This window comes from Carlito syrichta, unplaced genomic scaffold (genome assembly GCF_000164805.1).
Source record: "Carlito syrichta isolate Samal-C Ts95f unplaced genomic scaffold, Tarsius_syrichta-2.0.1 Scaffold302355, whole genome shotgun sequence".
NCBI classification, from domain to species: domain Eukaryota; kingdom Metazoa; phylum Chordata; class Mammalia; order Primates; family Tarsiidae; genus Carlito; species Carlito syrichta.
This window is the reverse complement of record NW_007246451.1, coordinates 427,955-448,086: the sequence shown is the minus strand read 5'-3', so window position 1 is coordinate 448,086 and position 20,132 is coordinate 427,955. Positions and strand designations below refer to the sequence as shown.

General features: G+C 43.2%; 1 protein-coding gene across 2 annotated transcripts in view; it reads right to left on the bottom strand.

Annotated features, from left to right (window-relative positions):
- Positions 1-11,952: 11,952 nt before the first annotated feature.
- Positions 11,953-20,132, bottom strand: part of HSPA9 (heat shock protein family A (Hsp70) member 9) — a 19,654-nt gene continuing 11,474 nt past the window's right edge. The window contains exons 10-17 of one of the 2 annotated variants that reach the window (XM_008056432.2): positions 18,906-19,115; positions 16,955-17,182; positions 15,757-15,861; positions 15,216-15,333; positions 14,742-14,836; positions 14,145-14,237; positions 13,828-13,968; positions 11,953-13,519 (exon numbers count right to left, since the gene is read on the bottom strand). In XM_008056432.2, coding sequence (XP_008054623.1) covers positions 13,442-13,519; positions 13,828-13,968; positions 14,145-14,237; positions 14,742-14,836; positions 15,216-15,333; positions 15,757-15,861; positions 16,955-17,182; positions 18,906-19,115 — 1,068 coding nt within the window. In that variant the 3' untranslated portion in view covers positions 11,953-13,441. The remainder of the gene's footprint in view (positions 13,520-13,827; positions 13,969-14,144; positions 14,238-14,741; positions 14,837-15,215; positions 15,334-15,756; positions 15,862-16,954; positions 17,183-18,905; positions 19,116-20,132) is intronic. The other variant, XM_021711548.1, reaches the window with a different exon arrangement.

The window sequence follows — 20,132 nt, the reverse complement described above, 5'->3', positions numbered from 1 at the left end:
GAGGGGAAGCTGTGCGCGCGCCGCGACTTTTCATTGGCTCTCTGCGCTGCGGCCTACAATGAGTCCGCCGATTGGCCGCAGCTAGGGCCGCGCGGCCTTGTGAGGTAGAGGCTGGGGGCGGGAGGTACCACTCTTCTTCCGGCCCGGCAAGCCGAAGGGAGGAAGCGGGCGGCATCCGGCGGCCCTCGCGATGATTTGCTCAGAGCCCCGCCAGGTTCGACTGGGGGGTGGCTCTTAAAGGGAGAGGGCAGGGGTCGTCGTCTTTCGCGTCCCTCCTCCAAAAAGGGGATGGACGTCCGAGGCTCTGCGGTGCGAAGCTAGGCGTTCGGGCCCCGACACGCGGATTGAACGGTGCTTGAGAAGCCTCCAAGAAGCGTCTCGCGCGGAGCGACTTCTCCCCAGACGAAGTCCCGCGGCCTGCTCGCGTCGCGGCTTGGTGGTCTAGTGTCTCGGAGCTCAGGCAGAAGGTGGGCTGAGGAACTGCTCCCGGGTGGCCCCGGCTCCTCTTCCGCAGGGGCGAAAGAGGCACGTTCCCGCTCGTCCCGGTGCTAGAATGGGTTCACTTTGGACTTAGAACTTTACAGGGTGGAAGAAAGCAGGGGCCGCCGAGCTGGGAAACCTGAGGGATCGGACCCCACGCACGGTTTGGTCTGAGCCGTTGAGGGTGGAGGTGGGGAAAGTGTAAAGCAAAATAAGCAACTGTGTACATTAGAACTGTGTTTTGAGTCAGTTTTTGTTTTTTTTTTAGTCGGAGTCTCATTCCGTCGCCCAGGCTGGAGTGCAGGGGCACACTCACGGCCACCCCAGTGTCCACCTTCTGGGCTCCTGTAGTCCTTCCGCCTCAGCCTTCCAAGTAACCAGAACTACAGGCGCGCGCTACCACGCCCGGCTAATTTTTTTAATTTATTGTAGAGATGAGGTCTCGTCAAGTTGCCCAGACTGGTCGCGAACCCTTGGGCTCAGGCAATCCTTTCGCCTCAGCCTCCAAAGTGCTGGAATTACAGGCTTGAGCCACCGCTCCCGGCTGAGTTAGGGTTTTTAGCTGTCTACTTTGTGTCTTCCTTCACCCACTTGGGTCCAAATATTTGAGCCCAGACCGTGTGCTAGGCCGTTTCCCCCGGGATACAGGGGTTAACCAGATCACAGGGCCCGTCCTGATGGAGCTGGTAGTCTGCTTGGCTTTCTCACCGTTTGTGATTTTTATACTCTCGTATAGCAATCGCACAAATACTTCAAGTACTTCAGCGTGTTCTAAGAGTGTATGACAGGAGATCCAACTCTAAAATGAGACCCAAAGGATAAGTAGGAGTTCGTCAGGAGTTGCTGGAGCACACTCTGGAAGGGGAGAGTGGGTTGAGGGAAAGGGATCATGGAGGGGCCTATGAAGCCGGGTTTGGGAATTTGGCTGCTTTCTCTTAAGAACAGTGGGTGGCTTAAAGTGATTAGAGTCCAGGTGCGAGTTGGAGCGAACAAATGGGAAGCCTAGAGACCATTTTGGCTGCTTCAGTGTCTCACAGAGACGATTTTCGCTTAGACTTATATGTAAGGGTTAGAATGGGTAGGATTGGATGATCAATTGGATGTGGAGGATGAGGAAGAGTCAAAATGGCTCCCAGAGTATCGAAGTAGTGACATTTACCGAGGTGGGAAAGGTTTTAGGGGATGACCGAGAATTTCATCTTGAGCCTAATTAACTTTGAGATTGCTTATGAGACATGATGTGATGTCAGTCACACACTTGCATATATACAGTCTTTGATTACCTTTCGCATGTTTTATTAACTTTGACCACACTTTGAAGATAAGGGGTATCATCTCCATTTCATGCATGGAGAAACTGAGGCAAAGAAAGGTACAAGGGATGTGCTCAGTCACACAGCTAGTTTATGGCTTCCTGACTCCATGTTTAGTGTCCAGGGCATCATATCACAGTGGTTTATATTACATACATTACCTGTGTTTCGGTAGGGTGGGGGCACCATCATCCTTCTATGGGGCAAATCTTCTCTCCCTTGGGACATGAATTCTCAGGATGGAATCTCTTTTTTGGATTTCATTTTGTAATTTTCCAGCATATGTTCACTCTTTATATAATACTGTTCTCCTGCTGTGTGTCATTCACACACTGTATTTCGTCTTAAACATTACTTACTGATTAGGAATCTACTGTGTCCCAAGCTTTTCCCTACTTCAGTCTCCTCGCTCCAATTCCTACTTTCTTAGTTGCCTTGCTCTACCTTTCCTGCTCATTTTTATGTTTGTGTTTATAGCGTAGCTTCAGGTCCATGCTTGAAGGATTTACCAGCTTTTTAGACCAGCTCACAGGCTTTCTTGTGTGTGTGTCACGATGAAGTAAGCATGCTGACATCCCAGGTAGGATTGCTGTATGTCAGCCTTTGCATTCTTGAAACTTGTTTCTTAGAATATTGCAGATCCAGGGAATCTAACCATATGCTCAAAACCTTCTTGCCTAGTTGTTGCAAATTCACCATACCTACATTTAGAAATGGAAATCCATGAATTAGAGGCAAAGGCTGGGATAGATGTCTAGCAGAAGAGATTTGGGAGGAATGGAGCAGGGATGTTAGTCCCTTCATCAGGGAGGAGACTTTTTAAATGGGACCATGACCATTCAGTGTTGAGGAGAAGAGTCCTGTGATAGAAAGGTCATTCTGAATTTTCAAACTGCCATATGGTGAGAACAGAATATGTAATCTCTCTAGACATACAGATTCTCTGAAAAATGAAAATTGTTCTTGATGGTCTCAGAACTTCCTCAGCTCTAACAGTAGATAATAAAGTTAAATATTGGCATATAGTAACTTCCTAGCTAACAGGTAGGGGTGGGGAGAAAGGAGACTGATGGATTGTTATAAGTTTTGATGTTGAAAGCACCAAGTAGTGTCTTGAGAACACAGTGCTATTAGCTACAGAATGAGATAATTGGTTGCTAATGTGAAGGACAGTTTAAGAATAGCTAGTGGTTGAGTGTGGTAGCTCATGCTTGTGATCCCAGCACTTTGAGAGGTGGGAGGGATTGCTGTATGCCAGGAGTTTGAGACGAGCCTGGGCAACATATCAAGACCCATCTCTACAAAGAAGTAAAAAAAAAAAAATTTCAAGATGAGGAAGGCAGGAAAGGCATGATTGTGGAAACATTTGCTAAAGGCTATATCTTTTTTGTTTTTTTGAGTTAGCATCTCACTCTGTCACCCAGGCTGGAGTGCAGCGGCATGGTCACAGCCACCACACCCTCAACCTGCTAGGCTCAGGCAGTCCTTCCGCCTCAGCCTTCCAAGTAGCTGGAATTACAGGTGTGCATTACCATGCCCAAATTTTTTGATTTATTGTAGAGATGATATCTCACCAAGTTGGCCAGGCTCATCTTGAACCCCTGGACTCAGGCAGTTCTCTCACCTCGACCACCCAAAGTGCTGGGATTACAGGCTTGAGCCACTGCGTCTGGCAGGGCTGTATCTTTTACTCTTCTGGAAGTTAGCAGGGTTGTTAGTTAAAAAAGAAAGATTGTTAGAGTTAGCCACCCTGACTCTGCTCCTTAACTTGGGCAAGCCACTTAAATCTTTCAGTGTCTCAGTTGTCTTACCTGTAAAATGGGATACTGCCTATTTCATAGAACTACTAGATTAAACACTTTATATTAAGTGCCTAACATCATTTCTAGTAAGCATGTGTCTCCAATGAATGTTAATTGTCTTAGTCTTTTAATTTCTCCTAATCCTAATTTGTTCTTTCCTTTTCCACTATTTTCTGTACTCTTCTGTTGATAACCTGTGGTACTACTCACTTTATCATTATCCAACAGAAAATAACGTTGAGAGACCAAAGGTGGAGCAGGTCCAAAGTATAGTTTCTTTCCTTTTTTTTTTTTTTTTTTGAGTCAGAGTCTCACTGTGTCACCTAGGCTGGAGTATGGTAGCACACTCACGGCCACTGCAGCATCTACCTGCTGGGCTCAGGCGATCCTTCCGCCTCAGCCTTCCAAGTAGCTAGAACTATAGGCATGCACTACCATGCCCAGCTAATTTTTTGATTTATTGTGAGATGAAGTCTCGCCATGTTGCTCAGGCTGGTCTCGAACTCCTGAGCTCAGGCAATCCTCTCAACTCTGCCTCCCAAAGTGCTGGGATTACAGGTGTGAGCCATTGCGCCCGGCCCCAAGGTAGTTTCTAGGGATTTGTTTCTTCTGGTGGAAAGCAGCAGCCAGCAAAAAATGGGTCTATAGAAGCTCTTCCTCTCTTAAGCTGCTGGTGTTGTTGTTAGAAGCTTGAAGCTTTTCAGAACAAGTTTAAAATGTTGGGTATTTATATACCCTAACTCTGGAAATAATGGAAATATATTTGCTCTTTGTCCCTGGTCCTTTGAGGTTTCCTGAGTGATGAGGATGTCTTTTCTTATTCATAATGCATGTTTACTGCTTACACCTGAGTTTATGCTGAGGTGGTTCAGGATTGTGCTGGTCATCAGAAAGACCAGATGATTAAAGGGTTGGAACTTTCAGCCTCATCCACCGACCTCTAGGAAGAGTGGGGAGGTGCTGGAGATAAAGCCATGTAAGTTTTGTATAAACTTCTGAATATGATTTGATGAACTTCTAGGTTGGTGAGTGCATCCACGTGGTGGGAGGGTGGCACACCCCAACTCCACAGGAACAGACATGTTCCTCCTGGACCTTACCCTGCATACTTCTTCATCTGGTTGTTCATCTGTATCCTTCGAAATATCTTTTAAAGTGAATGGGTAAGCCTGAGCCCGCGGGTTCGAGACTCGCCTGGCCAACTTGGCGAGACCTCATCTCTACAATAATTCAAAAAATTAGCGGTGTGGTAGCGTGCGCCTGTAGTTCCAGCTACTTGGAAGGCCGAGGTGGAAGGATCGCCGGAGCCCAGCAGGTCGAGGCTGCGGTGGCCGGGAGCAGCCACTGCACTCCACTCTGGACGACAGAGTGAGACTCCAACTCAAAAAAAAAAATAAAGTGAATGGGTAAACATAACTAATCTCCCTGAAGTCTGTGAGCCTAAGGTGAGGTTATAGGAACCCTGATTTATAGCCAGTTGGTCTGAAGCACAGATCACGACCTGGAACTTGTGACTGGCGTCTGAAATGGGGGCAGCCTTGTGAGAATGAGCGAGTCCTTAACTTGTGGGATCTGATGCTAACTACAAGTAGATAATGTCAGAATTGAATTGAATTGTAGGATACAAAGCAGGTGGTAAGAGTTGGAGAATTGCTTGGTGTGGGGAAAAAACCCATGCATCCGATCACAGAAGTGTTATGTGTTGAGAATGTAAAACAAAAAAATTGAGTGTTTTTCCTCATTATTTGTAGAATTAATGACTTTTTCCTAGGTATCTGTTTCGTGTTTTCCTGCTCCTGATCAGCGTTCCATGTAAGATTTTTTTTTAAGAAAAAATGTTTCTGTAGCTAGAAAAATAAAAAATAGTTTGAAAATATCTGGATGAAACTGTCTTTAAAGCACTTACAACTTTATGAAGCAGATGAATCAATAAAGGAAAATCTAGTGTGTTCAGGTTCCTGGTAATACTTAATCATGATGAACTTGAGGAATGCAGTTCTGTAGATTCCATCCTTAAGTAAACAAATATGAAAGTAAGTAAAAGTCAATGGCAAAGCTTGTAGTGGTACAATATAAAACAGGATTTAAGATTGTTATAAATTGGCTGGGCACAGTGGATTATGCCTGTAATCCCACACTTTGGGAGGATGAGGCAGGAGGAGTGCTTGAGCTCAGCTTGGCCAACATAGCAAGACTTCGTCCCTACAAAATATAAAAAATTAGAGCAGTGGCATGTGCCTGTAGTCTCAACTACTCAGGAGGCTTAGGTGAGAGGACTCCTTGAGCCCAGGTCAAGCCTGCGATTGTACCACTGCACACACTGCCTAGGCAACAGTGAGACCTCAACCTCCCAAAAAAAAGATTGTTATAAATTGACATAGGACACAGTTGTTTATGGAGTACAATGTGGCTTCAAACGGGCACGTGTACAATAGCATTTACTTCAGGGGTCCCCTACCCCTGGTGGACCATAGTCTGGTACTGGCCATGGTCTGTTAGGAACTGGGCTGCACAGCAGGAGGAGAGCAGTAGGCAGTCAGCAAAGCTTTATGCAAAGCTTCATCTGTAATTACAGCTGCTCCCCATCACTCGCATTACCACCTGAGGTCTACCTCCTGTCAGATCAGTGCTGAAAAGCCTGCTTCCATTTCCCACATCCTGTCTCTGTAAAGCAGGGTTTTATGTAGTGACAGCAACCAAACAAGAGTATGGAGTAGACTGGACATAAGGAACACAATTTGAGTGTCACTGTCTCCCATCACTCCCAGATGGGACTGTCTGGCTGCAGAAAAACAAGCTCAGAGCTCCCACTGATTCTGCATTGTGGTGAGTTGTATAATTATTTCATTATATAGTATACTGTAATAATAGAAGTAAAGTGCACAATAAATGTAATGCACTTGAATCATCCAGAAACCCTCCCTCCTACCCCATCTATGGAAAAATTGTCTTCCACGAAACCAGTCCCTGATATCAAAGGTTGGGGACCACTGGTTTACTCTCCTGTGAACACCTACTGGTGAAATGGCCCTTCAGTTGGAAGTGAGGACTACAACTAAAGAATGACAGCAGTTTCTAGAGGATCAAACATCTTTACGTGAATTTGTAGTCTTGTTAAATTAATCAGGTATTGGTCAACAAACGCCTTACTCTGGCCTGGTACGGTGGCTCTGGTCTGTAATCCCAGCACTTTGGGAGGCCGAGGTGAGAGGACTGCCTGAGCCCAGGGGTTCGAGACCAGTCTGGGCAACTTGGCGAGACCTTGTCTCTACAATAAATTTAAAAAAATTATCTGGGTGGTGCATGCCTGTAGTTTCAGCTACTTGGAAGGTTGAGGAGGAAGGATTGCCTGAGCCCAGCAGTCGAGGCTGTGGTGGCCATGAGTGTGCCACTGCACTCCAACCTGGGTGACAAACTGCGACTCTGACTCAAAAAAAAAAAAAGGCTGATAGAGAACAAAACTAAACTGTTTTCTCATTCTATTTTCTCAGTATAAAGTGTGTGCATGTGTGCTTGTGTATGTCATATTTACAGAAGCCTTGAGTCATGCTCTTGGACCATCTGGGGAGGCAATTGCTTAATGCTTCTAGTGTTATCTTATTTGACTCAATAGATACTTGTAGAATCACTAGACAAATGCTGACCTTTAGGTTAATTCCACAAATGTTTATTGCATACGATGTATTTTGTGTCTAGCACTAGGGACAAGTGCTGAAGATTTTTAGATGTAATTCAGTCCTTACATTTATGGTCTTTTCAGGGAGGGGAGATAGGGTTGTTAAATAAGATAACTGTAAAAGAAATAGCTGTTTCCTGAACCGAAGTAGCAATGAACAGGGTGGGCCTGGAACACCTTGTTGTATCAGTAAGCAAGGAAACAAAGAAACTGGGGTCTTGGAAAAATGACTTAAGAGCCAACAGGAAGATGTTCTCACAGGCTAAGGTAGAACAATTTGAGTATCACTAAGAATAACTGCAACAAATTGAAACATAATTAAGTAAAAATCCATGAGTTCACAATGACACTCAAGAAACCTAATTTCCTCATCTTTAATATGAAACCAACTCATTCTAAAAAACTATTGAATAAAGGGAAACAACTGAGCATTTAACCAGTCTTCCCTTACGTATAGGTACACCTCAGGGTAACATGGTACTTGTTAACTGGGAAAGTTTCTCTCACTATAGAGGTATTCCAATTAAAAATGAAGAAAAGATAAATTAGAGATCTAGGTAATGATCATCAGTGGCTATTAACATGACAAAAGAGCCAAACTTATGTGCCCTCCGATGGAAATACACACCACCTATTGCCAAAAAAAAATAACAAGACGGAACTTGAATCAGATTAAGTCAGATGGAGGAGCACATAAATGACACCGCAGGGATGCAATTACTGAAATCTAGAATGCAGGAATTGCTACAGGACCAATGGTCAGTTTCTAAAACAAATTACAAAGGGGAAAAAAAACGAGTTAGAGAAGCTTATAGGTTACAGAATGAGATTTGGAGGACATGTCAAGCAACGGAGGTGTGACCCTTACTTGGTTCCTGACTCAGATCAACTTAAGTTATGGGCCGGGCACAGTGCTCATGCCTGGAATCTCAGCACCTTGGGAGGTGGAGGTGAGAGGACTGCCTGAGCTCGGGTTTGAGATCAACTTGGGCAATTTAGCGACCTCATCTCTACAATAAACCAAAAAATAAGCCAGGTGTGATGGTGGGTACCTGTAGTCCCTGCTTCTTGGAAGGCTGAAGCGGAGGGATTACATGAACCCAGCAGGTCAAGGCTACAGTAAGCCCTGGAGTGCCACAGTACTTCAGCCTGGGCACAGTGAGACTTCTCAAAAAAAGTTATGAAACTTGGAAAAAGCAAACTTGGTGTTTGCTATAAAGGAGGTGTTGATTTTTTAGGTGTGACTATTTTTTTCTTAAGAATAATCCTGGGCTGGGCTCCGTGGCTCAGCCTATAATCCTAGCACTTTGAGCACTTTGGGAGGCTGAGGTGAGTGGATTGCCTGAACCCGTGGGCTCAAGACCAGCCCCAGCAACTTGGCAAGACCTCATCTCTACGATAAATAAAATATCAGCCGTGCATGGTAGTGCACGCCTGTAGTTCCGGCTACTTGGAAGGCTGAGGCGTAAGGGTTGCTGGAGCCCAGGTCGACGCTGGGGTGGCCATGAGTGTGCCATGGCACTCCAGCCTGGGTAACGGAGACTCCAACTCAAAAATAAATCCTTTTAGAAGTATATGCTGTGCTTGAGTAAAATTATGAATTCTAGAATTTGTTTCAAAATAGTCCTAGACAAGGTGGATAAAAATACAAGAGATGAAATTGCTGAGTGGATAATAAGGATGCTGAAAAATAAGCATGTAAGAATTTGACTGAAACGACCCTTGTTAGCTGAGTGGGGAAGATATTACAGAAGGCCAAGGATGCTTAAGAAGTGTGTAGAAAGAAGATGCCAAATGGCAAGGGGAAGGCAGGGACCCGGAGGATATGACTTGAATTCAAGCCAGTTATTCTAACAAGGTAAATCGATCTCATATCTAGGAAAACCATGATTAGCTCTTCTTAGGTTACAGAGCCTGAAAAACCAGTGAAAGCAATGGACCATTTCCCTAGAAAAAAAACAGTCCCTTTCAAACTGCCCAAAGTCGGGTGGGCGTGGTGGCTCATGCTAATCCCAGCACTTTGGAAGGCTGAAGTGAGAGGACTGTCTTGGGTCCACAGGTTCGAGACCAACCTAGGCAACTTGGTTGAGCCATTATTTCTACAATAAATCAAAAAATTAGCCAGGCGTGGTGGCGTGCTCCTATAGTTCCAGCTACTTGGGAGGCTGAGGCAGAAGGATCACCTAAGCTCAGCAGGTTGAGGCTGCAGTAGCCATCAGCATGCCACTGCACTTCAGCCTGTGCAACAGAGTGAGACTCTGACTCAAAGATAAATAAATTGTCCAAAGTCTATCCATATGGACTTCCTACACCACAGCCCTATCCTTTGACCACAATCTCCACCTTCTCGGTTAGGGGCTCCCAGAACCTCAATTTAAGAGCCTGTGATTTAAATTGAACATTTTATTTTCCTATTTTCTGATCACAGGGCTGATGCTTATAATTACTAAAAGCTGGCTTGGTGTTCAGCTGTGGCTTTCTCTTTAGTGTCGAGATGGATTTGTTTTCTGACCTGCTGTAGCAAAAATGGATTTGATTATGACTCACTGTATTAGGTTTAACCATAAGAAATTGCTGATATTCTTATTTCCTACCTATTCGGCCATCTGTTTCAATGGTTCTACTTGTTAACATACCTCCTGCATGCTGTTCAGAAAGTGATGTAGGCCGCCCCATAGCTAGCTTTTCTGTTCCTAGGGCTTTCCCTCATTTTGTATTGTCATACTAAGAGTCTGGGAAAGGGTGGACAAAAGCCCTTACCAGTTAGCCTTTTGACTGGTGAACAGAATGGAGTTGCAGTGGCATCTGATATGAAGGGACCCTATCTCTTTTAAAAAAAAAAGAACATGGCCATGCATGGTAGCTCATGCCTGTAATCCCAGCACTTTGAGAGGCTGAGGAGAGGACTGCCTGAGCCCACGGGTTCAAGACCAGCCCTGACAACTTGGCAAGACCTCATGTCTACAACAAATCAAAAAATTAACTGGGCATGGTGGGGAAGGCTGAGGCAGAAGGATCACCTGAGCCCAGCAGATAGAGGCTGCAGTGGCCATGAATATGCCACTGCACTTTAGCATAGGCGACAAAGTGAGACTCCAACTAAAAAATACATATATATAAAATAAAATAATAAAAAACTTTTACCATTAACTATAGTTGTTGGGTTTTTCCAAATTGCCCCCAATATTCTTACAGGTAAGAATATAACCTTAGCCGGGCTCAGTGGCTCAGCCTGTAATCCCGCGCCTTTGGGAGGCTGAGGTGAGTGGATTGCCTGAGCCCGCGGGTTCGAGACCCGCCTGGGCAGCGAGACCTCATCTCTACAATAAATCAAAAAATCAGCCGGGCGTGGTAGCGCATGCCTGAAATTCCAGCTACTTGGAAGGCGGAGGCGGAAGGATCGCCGGAGCCCAGCAGGTCGAGGCTGCGGTGGGCGAAAGCGGCCACTGCACTCCAGTCTGGGCGACAGAGTGAGACCCCAACTCAAAAAAACAAACAAACAAACAAAAACCAAAAACAGAATATAACCTTAAACTTTAAAAACAAGTGACTTTAACTTTAACCCAAACCATCCAGATTTTTGGACAAAGAGATTTGACAGAAGATCTGAGTGTTTCCGTGCCAGGCATTGTTTTAGGTGCTGGGAAATAACAATGAACAAAACAGTTTCTGACCTCATGGAGCTTATATTTTAGTGAGGAAAGGACAGATTACATAATAAATGCTATGGAGAAAGAGTTGGGTAAGAATAGGAAATGACAAAAACTTGAAAGGGATTGCCATTTTATGTGACATTTCATAACCCTATGAAAAAAGTGAGGGGTATGCAAAATGGAATGGGGGGGCGGGGACACTGTTCCACCAAGGACAAAGACCTGATAAAACTGGGAAAGAGGGGGAAAGAGGTAAAGTGAAAGAGCTATGAGAGAAGACTAAGGTAGCAAGGGTGTAAGTGGGAAGGAAGACGAGTTAAAACTTGGAATAATCCAAGTGGCAATTTACTACTGTAGTAGAGATGGTGACTGAAAGTTGCTTAGAGTTGACTATAGGATTTTTTTGGTTTAAGCAACATAGAAACACATTTACGTTGAAACTACAGACAGTGTTTAAGAATAAGAGACTGGCATTAAGAGGAATGTCAGTTCCTTTTGGGCTTGAGTTCTAGAACAGCCTGGGCAACAGAGCAAGATCCTGTCTCTGTCTTAAAAATTCCTTTTAGGACCCAATCAAGCACTTATAATGATAAAAAGCTTTACTAAAAACATTACTTTCTGCCTTTTGTGCTAAGTTTGTATGTCATCTTGACTGGCCACAGGATGTCAGAATGTGGTTGAACATTATCTTTAAGTATCTCAAAGAGATTAGTAATAGATTAAAGCAGATTGCTCTCTCCAATGTGAGTGGGCATCATCTAATCAGTGAAGGGCCCAAATACAAGGAAAATAAAAAGGCAGAGGAGGATTGGAATTCTCTGCCTGGTTGAGCTGAGACATAACTGGTGTTCCTGGTGACTGGAAGACTTTTTTAGTTATGATTGAGACGGGGCAAGAACCAAAAATGCTAAAGTATCTTCCAATATATCACAAAACAATCCTTCATAATGAAGAACTACTACACATCCCACAATACTCCCATAAAATGTTCACGTGGCTAAAAACTTCAACAATACTCCCATAAAATCTTCACGGGGCTAAAATCCTTCAGAGTTTATTTCTTACATGAATCCCAAAAATCTTATACACAGGTGCTAACACCAAAATTTCCCGGAATGTTATAGTCTGAATCACTTCCTTCACACTAGAACGTTAAATTTCTAAGATTGACTTTTGCAAATACATGAGTCATTTCTACATATTACAAAAGGAGCCATTACATCTGATGTTCTAAGCCCATCTTGATAACAGACTCCTTTAAGCGTGGCATATGACAGTAATCCACGAAACATGAAAAGTCTGTTGGGAGACTCTGGAAATAATTCTTCACGTTTAATGAGATACAAGATGTAGTCACCTTTCTAAGTTGTCAGTATGTAGTACTTAGAACTACATCAGAGAATATGGGACAAGTCAATACTCTGTGGATATAAGAGCAGAAATAGGGAAAGAATCTGGGTTCCTGTTATTTTTGAACCACTGAAATCTTATCTTGGGACTTTTTTCTAAACGTTAGTTTCTTTAATGTAAGCCAATTCCAGTTGGATTTTGCTATGTGGAGTTGACAGCAACCTACAAATAACTACCCTGGTTTTCATGCTAAGATGGGTCTTAGAAAATAAAAGCCCTCATAATCAGAATGCCTGTGCTGATACTGCTTATTATTTCATCATACCAGCCCTTTCAAATCTTGAATTTGTTTGCCTTTTCTAGCTTGCATTAGAAAATCCTGTATTTCCCTCTTTGGAAGATATGGGAGGTATAAATCATGTTATATTCCTGAGCTAAATCTCAGGGCCTCGCCCCTTATAAACAAGAGATAAAGATGCTTTTCATATTTATTTTTTTAAAAAATCCAGAATGGATAAAAATAACAATCAAGGACCTAGGTGTCAAACATAGGGCAGAAGGTAGCTAGAAAAGTGTGTCTTAAGAAAGTTAGGGACCCTAGCCAGCCTCATTACTATCTTGTTTTAATAGCTGTACCTAACATAAATAGCTGAGTTTCCCATTCTTCTTCTGCCCCATTTATAAACATAGCACAGCTAGCTTGCCTTGCAAGGCCTCGGGTGAAGGACCCCATTTACACACAGGTCAATATAGCAGTACTTGGCTAACTAGAAGGATTTCATACCCATGTGGTCTCACTCCAAGTCTACAGCTGACTACCTTCATTGTGTGTGAGACTGTTTCACACCATGAAAATATGGCCACTTTAGCACAAAACAATGTTAAATCTTTATAATGATCAATAACTCATCCTACCCCCCTGGACATGCAGCTGAAAAAGTATGACAGGCTAGGGACATAGGACACTGTGAACTTTTGTACTGTTGGAATTATTGCCCATTAAATGATCATTAGCTAATGGCCACTAAATTTACAAATCAAGGAAATTATATATAGAATACTGCAAAAACACAGTAAAGACTGAAGTTTGCCCATTTCTGCTCAGGAAGTCCCTTCACTCCCAAGCTTCATATGTTGTCCTTTCAGCTCCAAAATTTACTGCTACTATTACTGTTTCTCTTCCTTTTGATCTTCCTTTTGTTCCCCAGCGCCAGAACTTCCAGAGCCTTCTCGCTCAGACGCCATCTGTTAAGAAAGTATTTGAGAGTCACTCAGATTTAACGTTAGGGCTAACCATTTGCTCTTTGCTGAACCACATATTCCTCATCCTTCATCTCTATTCCACTCTCCCTCCTCCCCAGTACCCTACTGGTGGTTTTCTGTGATTCCTTCCCTTTAACCCTATCCCCACTTCCAAAGTATAGTCAAGAAGGCAGGAGGGTATCTCCAATTCGAACACTCTCAATTCTATTAAATGGTCATGAAAGGGCCACCAGTGACAATAATCAACAACAGTTCCATTAAGATCAAGTCAGAATCAAAACACCCTTCACCTTTTTGTATGCCATTTCGAAGAGCTTCAGTGATGCCTGCTGAAGGGAGGATGCTGCCTGCCTGATGTTTTCTCCTGTTTCACTGTCTTTTCTAGCCAACAGCTCCCTCATTTTGGAAATCTCTTCTTTTAGCTTGTTGCACTTAAAAAGAAAACAAAAATCCTCACTTTTCCAGGTTTCCTGTACCATTCATTACATGTAGAAGTACTATTTAGAAACAAAGAAAATTAACCTCTATCAAGACGCACAAAAAAAGGAACTTCTTTGACACTGATGACAATGTATCTAACCTCTAATTATTTTAAAACAGAACTTACCTCATCAGCAGGCAATTGGTCCTTGAATTCTTCCATCTTGGTTTCTGTATCATGAATGATTCCTTCAGCCATATTAACTGCTTCAACTCGTTCCTTTGAGAAGTTTGAAGTTTAATATAAATGAAAATTTTCCAATTATCCAAAGTTTGCTGAATGTTCACATTAAACAAAACAATAATCTATCTGCTGTATACTTTTACAGTAAAAACAGTAAGCGGAAGAAATCAATGCGGTCCGAGCCAGAGCTCTGAACTAAGTTTTGTAATCGAATTTGGTGGCTTATACTTTAATCCCTACACTTACTGAGGCTGGGGGCATGGGGGGTAACAAGCGGCTTGGAGCCAAGAGTTCAAGATCAGTCTGGGTAATGTAGCAAGATCCTGTCTCTTTTAAACAAGAAAAAAGAATTTTGACAGGGAAAACTGAGAGTGTGGCATTGCACATAAACACTTAAGTTATGAACAAGGTGGAAGATAGACTGATCTTCTAATTTTCTCTTATCCATCCCCGATCTATGACATGTACAAACTCCCACTTTCATGGCCCAGCTTTACTAAGATTAAGAAGCTCAGAAGAAAGACAAAAAAAAGTAATCACCTTCTTTCGGCGGTCTTCCTCAGCATACTTCTCTGCGTTTTTAACCATATTTTCAATATCGTCTTTGCTTAACCCACCAGAAGACTGGATTACGACTATAGTAAAAGGAAGGCAACTCATTACTTCCCAAGTAAAATTATATGCCTCTTCTTCCTTTATCACATGAAGAAGTGTATACCTGGCTGGGTGTGGTTCACATCTATAATCCTAGCACTTTGGGAGGCTGAGATAGGCGCAACAGTGCTTGAGCCCAGAACCTTAAGATAAGTCTGGGCAACATAGCTAGACCCTGTCTCTACAAAAAACTTATTTAAAAAACAAACCAAACCTGATAACCGAGAAGAAAAGGGGCAACAAGGATTCATCACCCTCCCCATGAAGCTCAGTGGGAAAAGATATGTACAACAAGAGGGTCTATTTCCCAACAGAGCACCCTCAACTCACTCTTACAGTCTGGTAAGCAAGGGGACTTACTCTGCTGCTCACGTCCTGTGCCCTTATCTTTGGCAGAAACATGTACAATCCCATTGGCATCAATGTCAAATGTAACTTCAATCTGAGGGACTCCACGAGGAGCTGGAGGAATTCCAATCTAAAATAAGTAAATACACAGAGTAAGCTCCTCTTACAGAGGGGTTCAGTGCTATTATTTCTTCATCTATATGGTCTTCTGATAAACAAGTCATTTGGTCCCTGAGAAGAAACAAGTGATACCTTCTTCACTTAATGTACAGAAACACAAGTTTACAAGTGAGTGTAGCAGTCTGCTGCCTGAAAACAACAGGTCTTATACCAGTGAAGGTTAAACAGCAAGTAACTATAATGGCTGTATGTACGCAGGGGCACAATGAATGACAGAAACCCTCCCCAATACTGCTCATCTCACCAAGAACCAATAAGCAGTGCTAATCAGAAGCCACTAACAATATACAACTGTCTTTTTATGGGTTACAATATCGTCTAGCTTTACAGTAAAAGGCTAAGGAGCTCAATATTCAGGATTCACAACACCTACCAGAGTAAACTGTCCAAGAAGTTTGTTGTCTCCAGCCATCTCTCTCTCACCCTGACACACTTTAATCTCTACTTGGGTCTGCCCATCAGCAGCAGTAGAAAACACCTAGGAAAGAAAAACTTCCTGGGTTAGCAATTTGATTAAACTATTCCCCTTAAACAGTCAGAATTCAAGCCAGAGAAATAAATTCACATCCCAACATCCAAAAGGTCCTAGTTTACACTATGTTCAGAACAAAGGCCTATGTCTTTTACAGGAAAGAGGAGTAGGATTAGTACAGCAAAAGGGCACACAATAGCTATTGTTTCAACTAAGCAAATGCATTGTACAAAGATGCAGCATTAGCACAGGAGGCCTCGAGAAGGAGCTAAAGTGTTCAAACGTGCTCCTCTGGGAAAAGAGGAATCAAGAGACGAGATGTTATCATGTGCTCAGTAAAAGAAGTCACCACATACTTTTCTTCAGAATGATGTGTTGACAGATACATCACTGCACAAATACAGCAACAGTCATTAGTTTTTCGGAGAAATATCAAGATTGGGAAAGTCCTGAAATAATTCTTTTTTTTTTTGAGTCAGAGTCTCTTTCCCCCAGGCTGGAATGCAGTGGCACGTTCACACATACTGCAGCTTCAACGTGCTAGGCTCGGGTGATCCTTCTGCCTCACCTTCCAAGCAGCACACACAATTTTTTGATTTATTGTAGAGGTGAGGTATTGCCAAATTGCTCAGGCTGGTCTCAGACAACACTCTCACCTCTGCCTCCCAAAATGCTGGGATTACAGGTGTGAGCCTGGCAGGAAATAACTCTTAATCCAAGACCAAGCCATGTACAAATAGCTCTAATAGGTATCTGAGCACCCCATCCCTTCAAATGTTTATCTACAAGACAAGCACACACACTCCCCTAAGTCTTGGCTAGACTATTCTTGCTGTCTTTGAAAAGGGAAGACTACAGAGAATTTAGTTCCAAGCAACTGAAGCTCCTTTTAGCAAATTATGTTAATTTCTACAATTACTAATTGGAATGTAAGAACTTTTGAGTAAAAAAAAAAAAAGCAAGATTCTCACCCCACAGTCAATAAGTTTGAAGTGCAAAACAAACAGTAAAGTTTTTTAGAAGAAACTTACAAAAGTGGCTGTAATCACATCCCTCAGAGAACCTAATATTGATGTGACAAGATAGTGATAGCTCTTACCTGGCTCTTCTTGGTTGGGATAGTGGTATTCCTGTTAATAAGTTTGGTAAAGACACCTCCTAGAGTTTCAATACCCAGAGACAGGGGAGTGACATCCAGAAGCAGCACATCTGTAACATCACCGGCCAACACACCCCCCTGAATGGCAGCTCCAATGGCCACAGCCTCATCTGGATTGACGGCTTTACTTGGGGCTCGGCCAAAAAGATCCTGCACAGTCTGCTGAACCTGAGCATCAAGGAGAAATATCTGTCATCCAAAACTCAAGGAAACGGCCGGAGAACAGAAGAGAGCACATGTGTGACCTAAGCTCCCAGCCAAATCTTAAAACGGGTTTGATTCAAATCACTATTTCATAGTTGAATTGCTAATAATCTCATAAAACTCATACACTTTATACTCAAGAAGTATCTCATTTAATACTCTTACATCTGGAAAGAATTCTTTCAAGTTTTATTATCCATTTTCCCACACAACACGTCAAATCATTTGAAACAGAGGGTGCAAAGCAAGGGGACTTAGAAATTGTATAGTCCAAGTTCTCTTTTACATTATCAAACTAAACAAATTAGAAGGACACTGGAGTAGCAATTCAATATTGTGCTAATGTGGGGCATGATCTTCCTTCTGTTTATTATATTAAGGGTAAAAAAAAAATGTATTTGAATAGTATCTTGGATCATTTTTTAACAAAAATGATCATTGTTTAACAAAAAGGTATCCTCCTGTCCCACAGACTCTTTTTTTCCCCCAGTTTTTTTGGGTGCATATTTTTCTAAGCCCATATATTTCAACAGAAAAATTAACAACAAGGTCACTAATTCAGGCCCAAGAAAATTCTATTCAGGCTACCAAGGAAGAACTGCATCTTCAGCAGATCTGTGCTCAGTCATGAGTTTCCACACGTTCTCTCAGAATGATGTGTTTGTGAATAAAATGCATCATTGCACAAATCTTTGAAGTGATGCACTATGTTGCAGGAGAGCTAGTTAGTAACGAAGTTTGTTGTTGTTGTTGTTTTTCTAGTTGAGGTATCACTCTGTCACCCAGGCTGGAGTGCAGTGGCACAATCATGATTCATCTCAGCCTAAAACTCCTGGGTTCAAGAGACTCTCCTGCCTCAGTCTCCCAAGTAGCTGGGATGACAGGTGTACATCACCACACCCAATTTTTTGATTGTTGTAGATAGGAGGTCTTGATATGTTGCCCAAGCTGGTCTTGAATGCCTGGGTTCAAGCAATCCTCCTGCCTCAGCCTCCCAAAGAATTGGGATTACAGGCGTGAGCCACCACACCCACCCAGTACTAAGGTTTTAAGCTATCTCAAAACTTTATTTCTAGCTGGGCTCGTGGCTCAGCCTGTAATCCCGTGCTTTGGGAGGCGGAGGTGAGTGGAATGCCTGAGCCCGCGGGTTTGAGACCTGCCTAGGCAACTTGGAAAGACTTCATCTCTACAATAAATCAAAAATTAGCCGGGCATGGTAGCGCACGCCTGTAATTCCAGCTACTTGGAAGGCTGAGGCGGAAGGATCACCGGAGCCCAGAAGGTCGAGGCTGCGGTGGCCGGGGACGGCCACTGCACTCCAGTCTGGGTGACTGAGTGAGACTCCAACTCAAAAAAAAACACACACACACACAAAAAAACACTTTTGTTTCTGTCCTCCTAAAAATTCTTAGTCCTAAAAACTCTATGACTGAGTTCAAGATTCTCTCTACTACTGTCCCCCATACATTCTGCTCTTAACTGTTTTTCTTACAGTCTTTGATTAAAAAAAAAAAAAAAAAAAAGACTAAAAAAAAAAAAAAACTGTGAGGACATAATCTCAACACCCTTTAATGTCAACTCAGCAGACTGGAGCATGTATTAATGTCCATACCCAACACAAGTCACTTGTCCCAAGAATACATTACGTGTCTGCCTTTTCTTCTTAGACAATTCTATGGGTCCATACCTTGGGCATCCTAGTCATGCCACCCACAAGAATCACTTCTCCTATGTCACTCTTGCTGACTTCTGCATCTTGCATAGCTTTCTGGCATGGAGCAATGGTTCTCCTGATTAGATCAGAGACGATCCCTTCAAACTGAGCACGAGTCAATTTCATATTCAAATGCTTGGGTCCAGAAGCATCCATTGTAAGATATGGTAAGTTGATGTCGGTCTGCAAAACAAATTTATTATTTCAACTAAAATATGAGCATATTCCAAGACAGGAGACTTAGAAAAACACAAGGGTCAGACCTACTTTGAATGAACAACCTCCAAAAACAGTCACTCTTTAAGATGTCAACCTCAGGCTGGACACGGTGGCTCATGCCTGTAATCCCAGCCCTTTGGGAGGCCAAGGTGAGAGGATTGCCTGAGCCCATGGGGTCGAGACCAGCCTCTACAATATTGGTGAGACCTCATCACTACAATAAACCTAAGTTAGCCAGGCATGGTGGCACGTGCCTGTAGTTCCAGCTACTTGGAAGGCTAAGGCAGAAGGATCACCTTAGCCCAGCAGATCGAGGCTGTGGTGGCCGTAAGTATGCCACTGCACTCCAGCCTGGGCGACAGAGTGAGAGACTCCAACTCAAAACAAAACAAAACCAAACCAAACCCAAAACCAAAAACTTATTTCCCCAGAGACACTATAGAATCTACTTTAATGAGAATGAGGTCTGTGAAGAATGCAGTAGACAAGCAGGAAAAAAAAACCGTGTTGAGAAGATAAAAGAAATATTCTGCCACTAAAAAGTCATTAAGAATCACACTACTTGGCTGGGCTGGGTGGCTCAGTCTGTAATCCCAGCACTTTGGGAGGCTGAGGTGAGTAGACTGCCTGAGTCTACAGGTTTGAGACCAGCCCAGGCAACTTGGTGAGACCTCATCTCTATAATAAAAAAAATTAAAAATTACCCAGGCGTAGTAGCAGCTACTTGGACAGCTGAGGCGGAAGGACTGCCAAAGCCCAGCAGGTCAGCACTGGGATGGCTGTGAATGTGTCACTGCGCTCCAGCCTGGGCAACGGACTCCAACTCAAAAAAAAAAAAAGAATCACACTACCACTAATGTTTTCTTTCACATTTTAAAAATATCTCAGCCGGGCTCGGTAGCTCAGCCTGTAGTCCTGCGCCTTTGGGAGACTGAGGTGAGTGGATTGCCTGAGCCTGCGGGTTCGAGACCCGCCTGGGCA